The sequence below is a fragment of the Spermophilus citellus genome, assembly GCF_964194105.1.
Source record: "Spermophilus citellus genome assembly, chromosome: 1".
Lineage (NCBI taxonomy): Eukaryota > Metazoa > Chordata > Mammalia > Rodentia > Sciuridae > Spermophilus > Spermophilus citellus.
The window spans coordinates 40,260,347-40,278,757 of record NC_138182.1 but is presented as its reverse complement, the minus strand read 5'-3'; the positions used below and the strand labels follow the sequence as shown (position 1 = coordinate 40,278,757).

At 36.7% G+C, this 18,411-nt stretch overlaps 1 protein-coding gene across 1 annotated transcript; it reads right to left on the bottom strand.

The window, feature by feature from the left end:
* Nucleotides 1-17,841: 17,841 nt before the first annotated feature.
* Nucleotides 17,842-18,411, bottom strand: LOC308644455 (thymosin beta-15C-like). The gene has a single exon (XM_081285604.1). The coding sequence runs from the start codon at nt 18,040-18,042 to the stop codon at nt 17,848-17,850; it is 195 nt and encodes a 64-aa protein (XP_081141730.1). The 5' UTR covers nt 18,043-18,411; the 3' UTR covers nt 17,842-17,847.

Here is an 18,411-nt window from a genome sequence, read left to right as displayed (position 1 = left end):
AAATACTTAACTGCTGTGCAGCCTAATCCCAATTCACTCTCAACCACATCTTGATCTAACTAACAGGATGTTCTTGGCATCTGTCACACTGGCTCTTGGTGGCTTTTTGGTGAATGCTATTCTCACACCTGTGAAATTATTCCCATCTATTCCTTGTTAAGCCCTTTAGTTAGCTTCTATTCAATCTTCAGAATTTAGTTTATGTGTTCCTCCCTAAGTGGCAACCAACTTTTCCTGAACTGATCAGAAAGTTTCTCTTGTTCTCAGAGAATCTCATAGTATCCTATATTTCTCTCTTTTTCTTTTTTTACTTTTTTGGTGTTACTGGAAATCAAACCCAGGGCCTCATAATAGGCATGTACTCTGCCACTGAGCTGTATCTCTAGTGCCTAGACTGGTATTTTAATAGGGTGTCTGGCTCATAGTTGGAGCTCTTTATTACTTATTGAATGAAGTATTCCTTTCTGTACTACCCTAGTCTTTTCCATTGTAACCTTTGTTTTCAATAATATATCATTTCCCATTTTGTCCTTTGGAATTGGGATTGAACCCAGAGGCTCTTTTCTACTGAGCTACATCCCCAGCCATTTTTATGTTTTTTTACTTTGAAACAGGGTCTCACTCAGCAAGACCCAGTCTCAAAAAAAAAAGTGTGGGGGAGGTGTTGGGGATGTGGCTCAGTGGTTAAGCACCCCTGAGTTCAATTCCCAGTACAAAAACAAACAATAAAACTAAACTAAATATTCTCTGGGGACATACTAAGATTTTTACATGACAGGAGTAGATGCGAATATTTCAAACCAAGATCCATGCTCTATAGGGACTGGTATTTGGGGACAGCTGCTCTTCCAGACCCAGTGTTATCAAAAGGCATCTGTACTAAAGGATTTTTTTTCTTTTCTTTTTTTTTTTTTTTAACACAGGACTGGAGGATACCCTTATATTTAGTAGATGGAGCCAAATGTTAATGTAGGGAGTTCTTCACAACAAATTATTGATTTCAATTATGCCCCTACATAAGTGTGAAAGGGGACTCAGAAGAGCTTTCAGAATGGAGTTTTTAGAATGCCAGAGGTAAAGGTAAACATTAAGCCTTCAAGTAAATAGAGGTTTTCCATTTGAGTATGAACATGGCAAGTTCTTGGAGCATTTCTTAACACTTCATCATTAGCCAAGTATTGGTTTAGTAGCTAAACCGACATACTTAGATTTAATCAACTCTAGAGAACGTTATACTTTATCCCTACTTATTTGATATCCAAATTCCATCACAAACCCTGCTGAAAATAAAAAAAAATTAAAGATAAAAATAAGCAAACCTTACTGAGGTGTCCAGAAAGGTAACAACCTGTGAAATCTGAGGATTCTTTTCTTCTCCCTGCAGCTAACTGGTATTCTGGAAAACAACTCTGCATTGATACCTTCCTTTAACTCCTCATAGAAAGTCCTTTATAGAGTCATGACTTAATATTCTTCTTTTTTGAGGATTGGTAGATAAAAATGAGTCAATAACATTCCTTTAACGTTTTAATGTCTCATGTTCCTTGTCTAGATGTTCTAAAATTTAGTGTTAGGAATTTTTTTTTCTCTTTTGATACTTTTGATTATGTAGTAGATCTAGATAATTCATTTTCTTCCCTTTTGCTTTGATTGCTAAGAAACTCAAAGCTGAAACTTCTGTTTAATTAGAATTGATTAATTTTAAACTAGGTTTTCTAGTATGTAACCTTTTCAGTAGGACTTGAAGTAATTTTTCATTTTGTTGTATATTTTACATATAATTTACATGCAAAACAATGACCACAGATTAGTTGCTTGTTCTTGAATTTTATTTGAATGGAATCATATAGTATGTAATCCATATGTACATAATCTTTTTTTTTTGGTCCTAATTCATAGCCACAGAGAATAAAATTGTGCATACTTGAAACAAAGCATGTTCCATGGTAGCATATATAGCTGATATGCTTGGGATTTTTTAAAATTTTGATTTATATTTGTTTTTGTACCTAATTCATACAATTTTGTTTCCATAGTTCTTCTTTGGTGTATTTAGACATTCCTTTTCTATCCTCTCAACCAAAGACATTTATAAAGCACAAATCTAGTGACATCCAGAGAAAGTTCACGCAGAGCTATTTTTATTTTATTGATTTTATTTTGCAAACTCATTTATCTCCATTCTACTTCCAGAGAATAATCAAAACCCAATAATATATATATATATATATATATATATATATATATATATATATATATATATATATAATCTTTTTGCCTGGCTTTTTTCCACTTTTATATTTTGGGCCTTCATCCATGTTGATGAATTAGAAGTTGTTTCTTTTCAGTTGCTAAATAATATTTCATATTTTGTATATAACATAATTTATCCTTTCTCCTATGTATGAGTATTTTGGTTGTTTATAGTTTATGGCTGGTATGAATAAAGTAGCTGTGAACATTCATGCAATTAGTCTTTGTGGACAGCTCTTTTTCTTTTTTCCTTTTTTTAATGATTTCAGTGTGAAACCGTCATTAATGTAACTTCATATCTTTTTGGAGGGGAGAGGTAAAACATAAGTAATAAATATATGAAAATATAGGAGTTAAAGTATTACTAGATATATAGTCATAAACATTAAGAACAACTTAAGACATTTCAGCTTCCCATTATCTTAGACTTGAAGGCCTAACCAAATATATATAATGGATTCCTTCAAGTAAATTTATGAAATTTGGACACCTACTCATTTGAATCCCCCCTAAGATATAGGTTGCTGTCTTTTTAGTTGAATAGAGTACACACCTACCTCATCATTACACCATGGAATCTACACAAGTTCCTGTCTTTAAATCTCCATTTTCCTTGTCCTTTAGGCATTATCAGACTTAACACAGTCAAAGCCAAACTGGATTTTCCTCTCCACACCTAGGTTTCTCATGGTTTCCTCGTCTCAGTACCTTTTTCCCATTGCATAGACTAAAAATGTGGAGTCATCCTTGATTTCTGTCTTTCATAAACCTCACGTCATGTATCAGCAAATTTGTACACTCTACCTTCAAAGTATAGATTATCCAGAATTGGAATGTCTTGCTTCCATTCCAGCTCCTAGAGCCTAGGCTAAACTGAATAACTGGAGTGATCTTTTCTAGATCTAAACCACATTATATGTCACTCCTTTTATCAAATCCCAATCTTTTCACATAGAATAAAAGCCAAAGTTCTTACAATGATTGACATGACCATATTAAGATGTCCCTCCCAGAACCTGTCCTTGAATCATTTCCTACCACTCTCCCAACTTTCTCGTATCTGCAGGCGTGACTGCCTCATTTTCCATCCTGCCTCACAGCTCTTGCACTTGCTGCTCGCCCCCACATACATCCCAAGATCTCTGCTCACGTTAGTTCGTTAGATAGGTCTTACCTGATCACCTTTTTACAAAGGGAGTCCCACTTCTACCCTCAGGACTGGCATTTCCTACTTGTATTATATTCTTCTTTTGCCCCTCTAGGGAAAACCATGAAGAATACTTCAAGTTTGAGAATGGGCAAAATGGCTGGGACTTGGCTCAAAGTTTCTTAAAACAGTGCTGGGTATGTAGCTCAGTGGAAGAGCAGATGCTAACATGTGCAAGATCCTGGATTCAATCCTCAATTTAAAAAAAAAAAATCTAAAACAACTGATAAGAAAATGCAAAGAATGAATAAGCTAAGAGTAATTGGGGACAATCTTTCCTTCAGCATCCCCTGTTTTCTCATGGAGGTTCCTATAGTTTGGTGGTCCTCACAGCCCATATGGAAGGAGATGTCCACCAGGGCAGAGCAACATGGAACTATGGGCCCTGCCTCCTCTCTCGTCCTCATACACAGCCATTCAACAACCCGAAACAATCTGTATGCTACCTTATCCTGCTGCACAATGAGCTGAATGAGGTTCACGCCTGATTTCCTTGCCGCTGTGACTATGCAACGTAACTACAAGACTCCTGCATTCTACTCCCTTATATGTAAGGGCCTCATGGCCATGACCTACCACACTTCCTTGTTTTTCACCACCAGAAATGATATACACCTATTTTTGTATTTGTTTATTATCTTCCTTCCCAAGTAAAATGAAAATTCCCTAAGAATAGAGATTTTATTCTTTTTGTTTGTGCTGTGTCTCTACCTCCAAGAATAGCACCTGGCACATATTAAATAATATATACTCACCGAATTTTGTCCAATGTCCTTAACTTGGTTCTATATAGTCTCTTCTTCAAAACCTGCTTTTATTGTGTAGTATTCAATGGTGGCTAATATCAAACAAAACCAAACCTTCCTTTTTCCTTTCTTTTCTTTCCTTTTAGCATTAGAGTTTTATTTGGGGGTTGGAATGGCCACAGGAGTTACATACACTTCAGACTTTGAATTTCTTATGCTGCATGTTAAGAAAGTGAGTTGGACATTTCTCTCTTCAGTAAACACCATGTAAAAACTCCATTACCTTATTTTAATGTCTAAATTTCAAATTATTTCTAATAGAGGATTCCTTAAGTGTGATTGTGCTGAATCACTTGGAGAAAAACAAGGGCAGAGTGTATTGAAATTCAGACTGATTAGCAAGTAAAAGTCCTCTTGGAGACTACATTCTGAGAAAGGTTCTGCTTATTTAACATCTACACATGATATGGCTTGGATGGGTTTGAATAGTGGATAGACTGGCTTGATAGAAATTGAGAGCTTCTCATTGATTCATTCCAAAAAAAAATTTTATTAAGTATCTAATATATTAGACACTGACTTCAAATGCATAATCCTAATTCTTTTATTTATTTTTTATTTTTTAATTGTATTTACTTATTAGCAAACTATTGTGGGTTTGTTTTTTTTGTTTTTGTTTTTTTACAGTTCTAAAGACTGAACCCAAGGGTGCTCTACCACTATACTGCATTCCTAGCCCTTTTTTATTTTTTATTTTGAAACAGGGTCTCCTTTAGGTGCCCAGGCTTGCCTTAAACTTGTGATCTTCCTGTCTCAGCCTCCTGAGTCGCTAGAATTACGGGTGTGCACCACCAGGCTCAGACCCTAATTCTAGTTTTTTAAAGTCAACATTGTCACTATAGTGGAATATTTTCTACTAGGTGACCCAGAAAATCCAGTTTTCTGGTGGTCAATAAGTAACCTGTTGTGATCAATTAGTTGTAAACACCACTGCACTCGGACCAGCCAATAAGTAACCTGTAGCAAGTAACCACGTGTGCAAATTATAGCACTAAGCTTTGCCCTAAAGGAGTGTGCAAGTTGTATCTGTCTAGAGTTATTGGTTGAAAGGAGAATAATATGCTTGACAATCTTTCTCTAAGTGTGTTGCTTTCAGTGAAAGAAGAAATGTTTACTAATAAAACTTTTAGAGATCATCTCTTTTTGTAACATGGAAACAATTATCATTTTATGTCACTATTTAGTAGGATATTTAATATTGACCAATTGACATAATATCACACTTGATATTATATCTAATCATTTTGGAGTCAGGCATGGAGCTTAAGCATGGGATGGTTGGGAACCCTGTATATTTGGATCTTTCTCCTCTAACACTTAAAAGCGTGCTTAGAAAAATGGTTATCAGGGCTCTTGCAAGCACAGGGGCATCCCACCCACCTAACTAAATTCTGGTAAACAGAAAACAGTAATCAGCTTTTTAAGTAGCCAAGTATACATAAAGACCAAGTCCACAAAGACAAAATTTAATAAGTCTGGTATGGATCGACTCTAGGCACCAGGATTTGGCCAAGGTCGTGGGGAGGCCAGCTCTGGTTGATCACAAAACCATATATACGGGGCACTGCAGACAAGGAAAATTGAAATCAGAATGGGAAAGTCACTGAGTTCAGTCCTATGATGAGGACAACGACAAAAACAAAAACAAACCAGACACAAGGCTAAGAGGCAGAAACTTCTTTATCAGTACAGTTCACTTAAAATGAGGAATTTAAATTGTGATCTGCTGATTGTTTATCTCTCAAAGAATCAATCCTTTAGGCAGAAAATAGAAGGTCCTTTCTCCTGTGAGTCATTTGTTACCCAGTAGCCTCAAGCTTCCTGGAATGACTTAAAAATTCCAAAACCCTAGGCAATGACATTGAAACACAACGTTCAATATTATTGACCTGCTCAGCCATTTCTGGACATACAGATAATGTGGTCACAGGGTATATCATCACAAGAGAGGACAAGAGCACAATGGGGAGACCAGAAACTGAAGAGGCACTTTTCCTATTGAGCCCTTCCTTAATGTTTTTCAAGGATCAGATACATTTTTTTTTTTTTTTACTTTTAGTGGGAAATTTCAAATGTAGACCCAAAAGTAGAAACAATAGTTTAATAAATTCTTATGAACTCATCATTCAACTTTGCTATTCACAATATTTTGTCTTTCTCATTTTTCTATGCCTCTTTGTTTTTATTTCTGCTAGAGTATTTTAAAGCAAAAGCCAAACATTCATAACATTTCATCCATAAATACTGTAATATATATCTCTTTTTTAAAAAAATCACAACACTATTCTTATTCTCAACAAAATTAACAATAATTCTTATTGTCTAATTCATACCTAAATCTCCATTCAGATTTCCTTGGTTGGCTAAAAAATGACTTTTTATACTTGGTTTGTTCAATTGGGATCTAAGCAAGGTTTTTACTTTGCATTTGGTTGTTGTGTTACATCCCTTAAGTCTGTGTTAATCTGTTTCTCTCCCCTTCTCCATCTTCCAGCCATACGTGTATACACACACACACACTGTGCACATACACTTATGAGTGTGTAAATCACACTCAGCTATACCCTCAGCCACTTGCTGATGGAAAAACAGGGTCACATTCCTATAGAATTTTCTACATTCTGGATTTTTCTGATTGAATCTTTATGTCATTTTGAATGTCCTCATATCCTCTATGTTTTTAGAAAACATAGAACTGGAGGAGGGATTCAATTTGAGTTATTTATGTATTTATTCATTGGCAAGAATATTTCGCTGGCTGTGCTGCAATCTTCCTATTGCATCAAATTAATAAGAAGTGATTTTAAACAATTAATGGGTTCACATAGGCCCTAATAATTTTATTTAACATTCTTAATTATGAATGTAATATATTCATCGTAGAAAAATTAGAAAACATGGATAGTGATAAAGATGAGAATAAAAAGCAAATATATTCCTACAATCCAAAGATGACCACTGTTTCATATTTGGTGTATGCTTTTCCAGTTGTTGTTGTTTTTCCCAATCAATTTTGAAATTTTCGCCTTTCTCAGCCCTTTTATATATCATCCAATAAGCCCTTTAGTTAACAAATATTTTGGGATGCCTATTGTTTTTGTGGTTCTGGAAATAAGAAGTGAGGGAGAAAATATAGTTTAAATACCTGCTATATAGTAGGTACATGTAGCAGGTACATGTTTTTATATTATTTTTCACTTATCTTCACAGTGACCTTGTCAGAGAAGTATTATATTCTCATTTTATTTAAAAAAGGAGATTGAGATTCAGACCTTTTGGAGTCTTACATGCTGAGTCCAAAGAATCTTAGAGTCTTCTAAGTCTGAAGGCCTAACATTCATTTCCTTCCCAAATGTTCTAGTCATTTAAGAACATATGTAGGATCATGAAAAGACTTAGTTGCTTAAAATGCTTGAGAGATTTTATTTGCTATTTAGCCAGGCCATTTCATTTAGGCATGTGAAAACAAAGTACAGCGAGTTCTCCATTTTCATACATTGAAAACAAAAGTTTTTCCTGTTTTCCATATTCTGTTTCTTACTGTTGATCTTTTCTTGTGGTACTGGCTGTTAGTTTTTAACTTAAAGTAAGTAAAGAAATAGAGCATGGGCAAAAATCTTTGATGGAGGACATTGAGTTTGGGATTGTCTATAAATCTTACACCTACTCTTAATCATATAAGTTCGTTCAAAGGAGCTCAGAATATTGGAATTGGAAAATATCTCTGATTACCTCCTGGAACATTCTCCATACAAATGCAGAGTCCAAAGATCCAGTGGATTCAGTTCTTTTTCAGCAGGCCACCCACCTGTTCTTGTATCAAGGCATGACTTGAACATTATCCTTCAGGTAACAACCTGTGACCATGGTGTGACCTTAACCTGTTCTGAGCATTTTTCTCTCAATCAACGAAAGGAAATGTTTAAATATTCTTTATTATTACCTTTAGGGTGGGCACTGGAATTACTGGATTCAGAAGCACTTCCTACTCTTGTAAAACACGTGCCAAGAATGGTTTCCTACTATTGTGAAAGCTGAGGGCCAGGATACGAAAAGGGATGTCAAACAGGGAGAGAAAATACATTTTAAATAAGCCGATGGTTATATTTTTTCTTGAGTTCTTTATTTTAACATAATTGTCTACAAGGATAAATTTAAATTAGTGTGCCTTCTAAGAATCATTCAGCTGGGTGTGGTGGACACTCCTGTAATCCCAGTGACTCAGAAGGCTAAGGCAAAAGAATCCCAAATTTGAGGCCTGCTGGGCAATTTAGTGAGACCCTGCCTCACAATAACAATAGAAAAGGGCTAGGTAAATAGTGGTAAAGTACCCCTTGGCTCAATCACCAATGTTACACACACACACACACACACACACACACACACACACACACAGGCTTTTTGAAAGAGAAAGAACCAATTAACCTTTAGTTCTAAAAGAAAGGTAGAAACAGAATAAACTTGTTTGTAATGCTACTAATTATACTTTTTTTTTAATAGACATACTTAACTATAGAAAAGTACAAATGTGTAAAACTCATTAGGAAAAACTAAAAATCTTTCATCATGCTATACTTCAAAATGCAACCATGAAGTTTAGAAATAAATGGCAGGAAACAGCTAATTGTTCATTCAGCAACAAGCTCTTGGGACAATGGCTTAATGCAGCTAGATGTTGTGGTTAGTATCCAGTTTCCTACCATTTCATATAAACATTGCCTCTCTGTTTCCTTCATGGATAAATTTAACCTGAAAATCAGTCTCAGTGTCTCCAGTGCTGTCCTGTTTGTAGGGCAATAATCAGTGCACAGGTTTTTGACACTCTGTGGCTACAGGATATCTTTCAGCAGCCATGTGCATTAGTTGTCTGTTTTCTAATGTTATTTCTGGACTGTGTACAGGGACTGATGGTACCATGTGGTTCATAGCTATTTATTCTGGCTTCCGGGCAATTGAAATGCAGGGAACTATTTGGCTTCACGGCATTTGACAGAAGGGAACAGATTTACTAGACAAGGTTGAAAACAAGCATGTCATTGTGGACTGAGAATAAATAGACATAAATATATCTTTTTTCTATGCATATCCAATAGTAAAGAATAATTTCAGATACCATTCATATTTAAGCGAAAAGTTATTTGATACATACCAAGTTAGATGCATCCATCCACCAACTTCAACAATTATTAGCTTCTAGCCAGTCTGATTTCAACTATGTCCCCACCCGCTCCCCCCAGCCTATGTTAAAGAAATCACAGACAAGTTATTTTACCTATAAATATTTTAGTATTTATCTCTAAAAGAGAGGGACTTTAAAAATTCAACAATACCACACCAAACTGAAAAAAATAGAAAACAATAATTTAATGTCATTAAATATACAGCTACTATTAAAACTTCCTGAACAGTCTCACAAGTACTTTGTTTTCTTTTTGAAGTATGTATATTTGAATCTGTTTCTAAATAAAATCCATACTTTGTAGTTGACTGATAATGTGATTTAAATTTAAAGTTTCTAATTGTAATCAATTAAACAAAACTTAAAATTGATCATTTTAAGCATTTTAAACTATACAGTTCAGTAGTGTTCAGTACATTTGCTTGTGACATACCAGTCATCTCCAGAATTCTTCTCATCTTGCAAAAATGAAACTCCATATCCATTAAGAAACAACTGTCCATTCCTGTAGCCCCTGGAAACCACCATTCTACTCCCTGTCTGTATGCATTTGACTACTCCAAGTACCTCATATAATAAGTGTGACCATATACTATTTGTCTTGTGACTGGCTTATTGCACTTAGCATAATGTTTTCAAGGTTTATCCATGTGTAGCCTGTGTCAAGATTTCTTCCTTCTTTAAGGCTGAATAATATTCCATTGTATGTGTATACCACATTTTGTTGATAGATGAATTCATCTATCTGTCAACAGACTTTTGGAGAATTAACCTGTTTATGACATTGGGTTCTAATTACTGTATAGTTTATAGTTCATTTAGGCCAGTGAATCCGAATTACCTGGAAGGTTTGTTAAAACAGACTACTCCCAAAGTTTCTGATTCAGCAGGTTTTTGATGGGGCCCAAGAATTTGTATTTCTAACAATGCCCAGGTGCTGCTGCTGGTAGTGGTTCAGGCCTGTACCTTAAGAACCATTGCCATATAGCTTTGAAAATTTAGAAAATGTTGGTTAGGTTTCCTCAAAAACAAATAGAAGAGGATGTAGTTCAGTGGTAGAGTGCTTGCCTAGCATGCATGAGGTCCTGGGTTCCATCCCTATCACATCAAATCAAACAAACAAAACAAAGCTATAGAACATATGATATTATTTCCATTCTATTAAGATTTATTTCAAATAGCATATGTAAACAAAAAAGCAAACAGAAATATAAAACTGACAGTTTTTTTAACTAGAGTAGATATAGTTATTTATATTCTTTGTCCCACAATCTTTGAAATCAGGAGGCAGGATGCGGCAAATCCATTTATGATATTTGAGGAAGGAAAACATTTAAAGGTCCTTTATCTCCCTCTAGCCTCTAATTCAAATTTTGCAAGCTGGAAACTTGCCCAAAAAAGTAATTAAAGAGAGTCTTAAAATTTAACATTGACTTACTGAGTAGAAAGCTGAATGAAGGGCCATTTAAATAATACATAAATATAGTGATTCAAATGTACATTTGGAGGATACTAAAGAACCCTGATGAAAAGTAAGGGGGAAAGATTGGAAAGAAGGCTTCTTTGTTTCATCTGTGCCATCTCTTGTTAGTTTAAATCCAATTGCATATCCACCCTGACAGCATTAGGTACCCCCTTCTTCTATTTAAATGTAGACTACAGGGTGAATCCTAAACCATGGGGTTGGATGGGGAATGTATAGAGATAGGAGATGTCACAGCATTTTCCTTTCCAAGGGCGTAAAGCTATGTACTGCTTTTTCATAGGGCATGACAAGAAATGGCAACCAAGAAAGTGACTCATTCCTACCTTGATTTCCAGTTTATATTGAGGAGAATGTGGGAGACCGGACCATCTCTCTTGACCCTTATGCTGTCTGACTTGGCAGCACTTCAAATGCTAGTCAATACCCATGTCCCCCAAACCTATCAACAACTGGATGAAGGTCATCTGTTCTCCATCATTTCTACTGTAAATCTAGGATGGTGGTTCTCAAAGTGTGAACTGAAGGTTCCGGAGATTACCTGAGATCCTCAAAGGAGTCCTTGAGGACTATTTCTTGATCATGTTAAGACATTTCCCCTATTCACTCTTATTCTGTCAAGAATACAGTGGAATTTTCCAGAGACTATGACAGGTGTTATTGCAACTTGCTGAATACAGAAGCAGATATAAGAATCCAGTTCTCTTATGCTGAGAGATTTCCTAAAATATAATGCTACACTCCTCATTAAGTTTTCTTGTTTTAGAAAGTAATCATAAAATCATGTTATTTCTGTTAACACGTTAATGACCTTATTATTATTTCAAGTAAATTAACAAAGTATATTTTTAAATTTCCTTAAGTTTTCATTTCTAAAATATTAAATATTAGTACATATAACCTATATTAAGCAAAAAGCCTCAATAAAATTTATGAATATAAAAGGATTCTGAAACCAAAATGTTTGAGAACTGCCACCTTAGGATTGTTTAAACCTCTCTGGGGCACATGCAATTTGCCTCGAAGTTATCCAGTCATCATCCAATGTCACAACAAGGTCCTATACTCAGTTTCCATTGTCAGTCAATCCTCACTATTAGGAAGCAGTAGTGTCAGGATGGTTAAGAACTATGCACAAAGAGTACAGGTTCAAATTTCTTCTTGGCCAATTATTGGGTTTGACCAATTTACTTTGCCCCTCAAATGTCTCAGATTTCTCATCTATTAAAGGGGTGCATGGAAGTCAGTTTGTGAGAACTGAATGAGAAACCACATATTATATGTTATCTGAAATGGATGGACTTTTTAAAAGTTCTAGGTGATGACCTCATTATAATGATTAAAAAGAAAAAGTAATGTGAATCTCAGCTTGTTTAATATCCTTGAAAAAGAGAAATAAGAGACATCCTACAGGTCAGTAAATGTTTGGTTGAAAAAGTACAGTGGATGAGAGAGAATGGGCTACTGGTCAGTTCAATCTTGCCAGAAAAGGGTTTTGATTCCTCATAGTTTATTGTCAAACCTTGTTTCCCTAAGTCTGAGGAACCTCCACTTTTGTCGTAGTGACCTTGGGCTAGAAGAACCAAAAGGAAGTTGACTTTGAGGTGATGGACACACCTGGACAGAGCCTTGTAAGAGTGGGCTTGCTGAGTTTTATATCTTGTTTGTACACATGATGCTTTGAAACCCACTCTGACCCCTTCTAACTCTGGCCTAATAACAGGCCAAGCAAACAAAAATGGGGCCCAGTGCCTCAACCTGCCACCACAGCCATCCTAAGGGGGAACATCCATGGATGAGTACCTGCCACCTGAAGTGGGATATTAAAAAGAAGTTGGTTTCTTTTCTCAGCTTTGGGTTGTATCCAAATACCCACTTGATAGATTTCTTTTATTTTCAAAATGTCTAATGTTTATGTGCTTACTTTGATAGAACCTAGTGAGTGGAATATGGAGAACTGGAATCCTTTTATGTCAATTCCTATCTTGGTTCTGAAGCATTCTGTAGTATTTGTTTCTTCTTGGACAACAAACTGAACTTGCCACTTGCTTCTATCTATGTCTGTCTTTTGTGTTACCAGCCCTGCTTCTTCTAAGGACTTATGTTATTTTCCAATTTCTAGGAAATTGGAGGAATCTTAATAAAAGGTGGGGAATCTTACATACCCTACATGCAGAAAAAGTACTATGTTAGCATTAAAATAAAAAAAAAGACTTGGTCTTAGATCTATTGTTCTAATACAGGTTTAGTGCCCAAACTGCCAACAGCCAAGCCCTGTGTTTTGCTCTAAGTAGTTTGATAATACCATATTCTAATTTTAACTATGGCCAAAGTCTCACATAGAATCAATCCTCTGTTGGACTGGGAGGAAAATCATTAGCTTCCTATGAACATAAGCACATCTCCTGAGGGAGTCCTATACATACCTTTAAGTAGGCTTTTGTAGGAGTCTGGTGATTTCATTCACCGGCATTCTATAACCTTAATCTCCTGGACCCATACAGAGGTTGACACAAACTTTACTGTGTGACTAAGCTCAAAAGTCATTCACTCACCCTCTCCCAGGAGTGGCAGCAAGCCCCCACCTTAATCAGGCAATAAAACCAACTGGAGTGGAAGTCTGACATCAATTCCAGTTTCCTTTATCCAGGGGCCTCAAGTACTCAAGCCTGACATCCCTACCCCTCCACATCCACAAATTCTGACCCCATCCTTGAGTCAGTGCAGCCCAGCACCATTGCCCAGAGAAGGCCCAGCTCTGTGTCTATTGAATGGTCTTGGTTCTACCTGATGAGGTCCCTATCTCTGATTTTGCCCTTTGTTCTTAGACACTGTTTCTGTGTATAGATTCATATGTAGAACCTTTGTATCCTACACAGGCTATCAAAGATTTGAGTGCACAGAGGGACTTCATTAACCAAAATGTGTCCTGCAAGACTGGCAACCAATCAGCCCAAGGATTGACCTGGTGTCACAAAGATTTTGTGAAGGGCTCCTCCTCCTGGTGAGACTTGTCATGCAGAAGACACTGGGCTTGGAGGTCCAGACAGGAGACTACAAAGGTGTAATCACATCAGACAGTGATGCAAATGACCAATAACTGGTCCCCTCCTGTCCATTCCTTCCCTCGTCTCAATTTTCTACATAGCAGTCAGGAAATCTGATGCCGGCTTCCTTGGTTTAAAGCCCTTTCCTGTGTCCCACACCGTGGCCTGCATGACCTTGCCAGACACTCCAGTCTCATCTCAGGTAGCCTTCTTCCTTGCTGTACTTCTGCCCCCCAAGCAGGAACGCCAAGGCCTTTCCACAGCCAGTTCCTTCCTTTGACACTTCAGTTCATTAATTCCCATATTTGCTTGAGTTCAACTCCAATTACTTCCTCAAGGAGTTACCCTTGAGTTCCCAGAGCAAAACACTCTGCCATGACACCTTTTCTAGCTTTACATCCCATTCCTTCCCAGTTCATAGTGACGACTTTGAGTAATTTTCATGTCTGCCTCCCCTGTCAGCTTGCATGCTTCATGAAGGCGGGATCTATGGTTATATATAGGTTCCCCCTGGAAGGACTGGGATGTACCACAGTGGTAGAATGTCAGCATGCATGAGTCCCTGGGTTCCATCCCCGGTACCACATTACAAAGGAAAAACAATGAGCTGGGATTGTGGCTCAATGGTAGAGCGCCTGACTGGCACGTGTGAGGCACTGGTTTCGATCCTCAGCACCACGTAAAAGTAAATAAATAAAATAAAGGTATTGTGTTCATCTATAACTAAAAGTATATGTATTAAAAAATAAAAAGGAAAAGGAAAACCAAACTCTCTGGGTCTTGAGTATTCACATGTAGAGGTTTGATAAATATTTATTAGATGGATAAAGCAACAAAACTAAATCTGGGAAAGTTACTATTGTAGGCTGTACCAGCTGGTGGCTACAGATGTAGTTCTATAACTTCATGCACTTTCAGCAGCTCTGTCACATTTGTGACAGCTAGACATTTTTTTTCCTTTTATGTGACATGCAGATATTAGACAGCTGCAGAAGTGGGTGGCTGACTTCTCCAGTTCCTTCACCTCAGTTTCTGTCTCCTTCCCTCTGACCCACCCCAAGTAAGACACACATTCAAGTACACACACACACACACACACACACACACACACACAAAGAACTTGTATACAACCTAACCTCACAATGACAGGTTTGGTACTCTGGCTTCTTAAATTTCACACACACACACACAAATTTTTCTGTATTTATTTAGAAAGAGCTGTTGATTGTCCTCATTTTGTTTTTAAAAAACAATTACAGGCGTGCTGGTGCATGCCTGTAATCCCAGCGGCTTGGGAGGCTGAGGCAGGAAGATCAAGAGTTCAAAGCCAGCCTCAGCAACTTAGCAAGGACATAAGCAACTTAGTAAGAGCCTTCTCTAAATAAAATATAAAAAGGGCTGAGGATGTGGCTCATAGGTTAAGCACCCCTGGGTTCGGCTGCCAGTATCTACATAAATAAATAAAAATAGAAAACAATATCAATCAGAAAAAAACCTTTTTAAAAGATTTAGACATTTCCTGAAAGTCTGTCTTCCTAGAAATCTTAATAGAAACTTCACATTGAGCTTTACCTAGCATGTTCGAGGCCCTAGGTTCAATTTCCAGAACTGCAAAACAAAACCCAAGCTTTCACATCCCTCAGAATAATTTTCCAACAGCATGCATGTTTTTCACCCACACTTCAATCTTCTTGAACTTCACATAAGGTCTAGCGTTTTTTTTTTTGTTGTTGTTGTTGTTTTTCCCTAAAAAGATTCTAAGCTGCTTGAGGAGAGGGTATGAATCTTTGGCTTTCTGTTCCCCAAACACCTGTGCACAAAAAGGGCCTATCAAAATTTTCCTGATTGTTTTCAGAAAGAGAAAATCAATTGAAAAGGAAAAGAAAATGAGCTAACGCTTAGAAGAAGTTGTTCCACAAATTGTGCATTCTATAATTGCATATCTTATGGCAAATGAAAATGATGACTATAAACAAAAAGATATCCTGTCCTCTACCCCCTTGAAATAAAAGCCATGTTAACTATGAAAAGTTATCTTTCATACCAGAAAGTTGTTAGATTTGGAAATTATCTTTTTTAAATATTTACTTTTTTATTTTTAGGTGTCACAATATCTTTATTTTACATTTATGTGGTACAGAGGATCAAACCCAGTGCCCCGTGCATGCTAGGTGAGCACTCTACCACTGAGCCACAACCCCAGCGCCCGGAAATTATCTTTTTAATGGAAAATTCTTTCCACAAACTGCTCTAGATTAAATAGTCCTTATGGTGTTAAAATTCTATGATGGCCAACTTTGGCTCATATGCAAGCGATACCTTTTCTCTTATCTCATTAGTTCCCATAAACCTGATAAGGAGGACTCAGAGCACAAACAATCATGTAGAAGTCATTGTAATATGAATCAGTGAAAAGTTTTTTGATTTCAGACTAAAAATTCTCTGAGCTGAGGAAAAAGAAAAATCCAAATGGCAAAGAGATTGAAAACTTACCCTGATGAGTCACTGAGGGAAGCACTGAGCTTGCCCTGTCAGGAAGAAGAACATGACACATACAACTACTTGTTTGTGGAACTGAGAGGAGAGGCTATCTAGAATTTTCTCAGGTTGAGACCCAAAGAGATTCCAGATCTCACAGGAGAAGGGCTGTGTGGTAGATAGAATAGTGGAACAGCATCCAGAGTCCCATGTATCAAAGTGTGACCTGGAAGCACGTGGATGATTCTGTGGCCTGAAATTGCCACATGGGATCTTAGGTAGCACCTCAGTTTCTCTGATTCAGCAGAATAGTGTGATGAATTCTTGTGCACTTCTGCCCCACCCTGGGCAGTATGGAAGTTAAAGAATACTTGTCAAACTGCAGGGGACTTTAATGGGATCATGGGGACCATGCAGCAATCATCTGCATGTCAGTAAACAAGTACTAAATGGATGATAGATGGCCTAAATGACAGCTGGACTAGTAACAGATCCTTGAGGACCAGGTGCCCCATCTCCCAATGCTTTGAAACTCCACAATTCAGATCTATCCCTCTGGTATGTGTTGACTAAATGTAAGTTATTACCACGTTGAGGTTAAAGACTTGAAATAGTTTTTTAAAATCAAGGAAAAATAAAATTACTGTTCCTTACATAGCTGAGTTTGTGGGGTGAAATTTGGAACCACTACACAAACCTCTTTTAGAACACTAATGTCAATGTCCCATATTTATATATGTGAAGCATATTTTGTGGACAAAGTACTTCTTTTATCAACACATGCCCTAATTGTTGAAAAACAAAGCTGAGTGGGTCATGGGTACCGAGTAACCTAGCAGGAGAATAGTGGATATTTCAGGGGAAAGAAAAGGGGTATTTGGAAAAAGTCCTCTTTCTAACTTAAAGAGAAAAGACAGTTAAGAGAAAAAAATTAAGGAAAAGAGCCAAATGAATGTCCAGTGTTGCTTTTATTTTCATTATGATTCTTATACAGAATTCATGGGATTTCCTGTGAAATTTTCTAGCACATTCTTTAAACCACTGGAATTGTTTTGTATTTATTAATTTATTGGATGTTAGAAATAAAAATAAACTGTAAGAAGCTGAAAAGGCATGTAACTTCATGAATATTAAGAAGCAATGGAGGTACCCATTCTAAGTTAAAATTGGCTTGCCTTATCTGGGTTGCAAAGACAACACACACAAAGATCATCAATGGTGGTGAGATTATTGATGGCATCTCTCATCTCTTATTTATGTGTACCAATGAGTTGTTTAAAAATAAATTTAAAGGAACATTGACTAGTGTTGACCTCGTAGCCAGGGAGGACAGGTGCGAAGCCATAGGTGCCAAAAATTTCTACAAACACACAGGTTTACAAAAAAAAACAAGCCTAAAACCAAGACTCTTCAGCAAAGTTGAAATTTGCTCTTGGGAGGAGATCCCCATTTTGTGACATTGGGACACACACCTTCTCCTGCTGGATAGTTTCCTTTAAGGGAAGAGTATTTTTTTCTTCAGTATTACTTTTCTTCAGTTTTGACTTGTTAAACTTCTGCACTTTGGACAAAGCTGGTTCATCACTCATCTTGACTGAAAGAAAGACTGAAGGCTTGAGTCTATCATATGGCCATCTATTCACTGCTGTCCTATTCACTCTGGATCAGGCCTGAAGCTGGAATTTTATCTGAGGTGTGGAAAAGACAACACTATGTTTAAAATCAGGTTAAATTTCTGGCTATGTCGGTTAATAGATGTGTGACCTTGAGAAATCTCTTAACTTCTTTGAATCTCAATTTCTTCAATTATAAAAGGGATCTATATACACATCCCATTGAATTTTTTTTTAATTTTTTTTTTAGATGTTGATGGACCTTTATTTTATTCATGTATTTATATGTGGTGCTGAGAATCGAACCCAGGGCCTCACACATGCTAGGCAAGTGCTCTACCACCA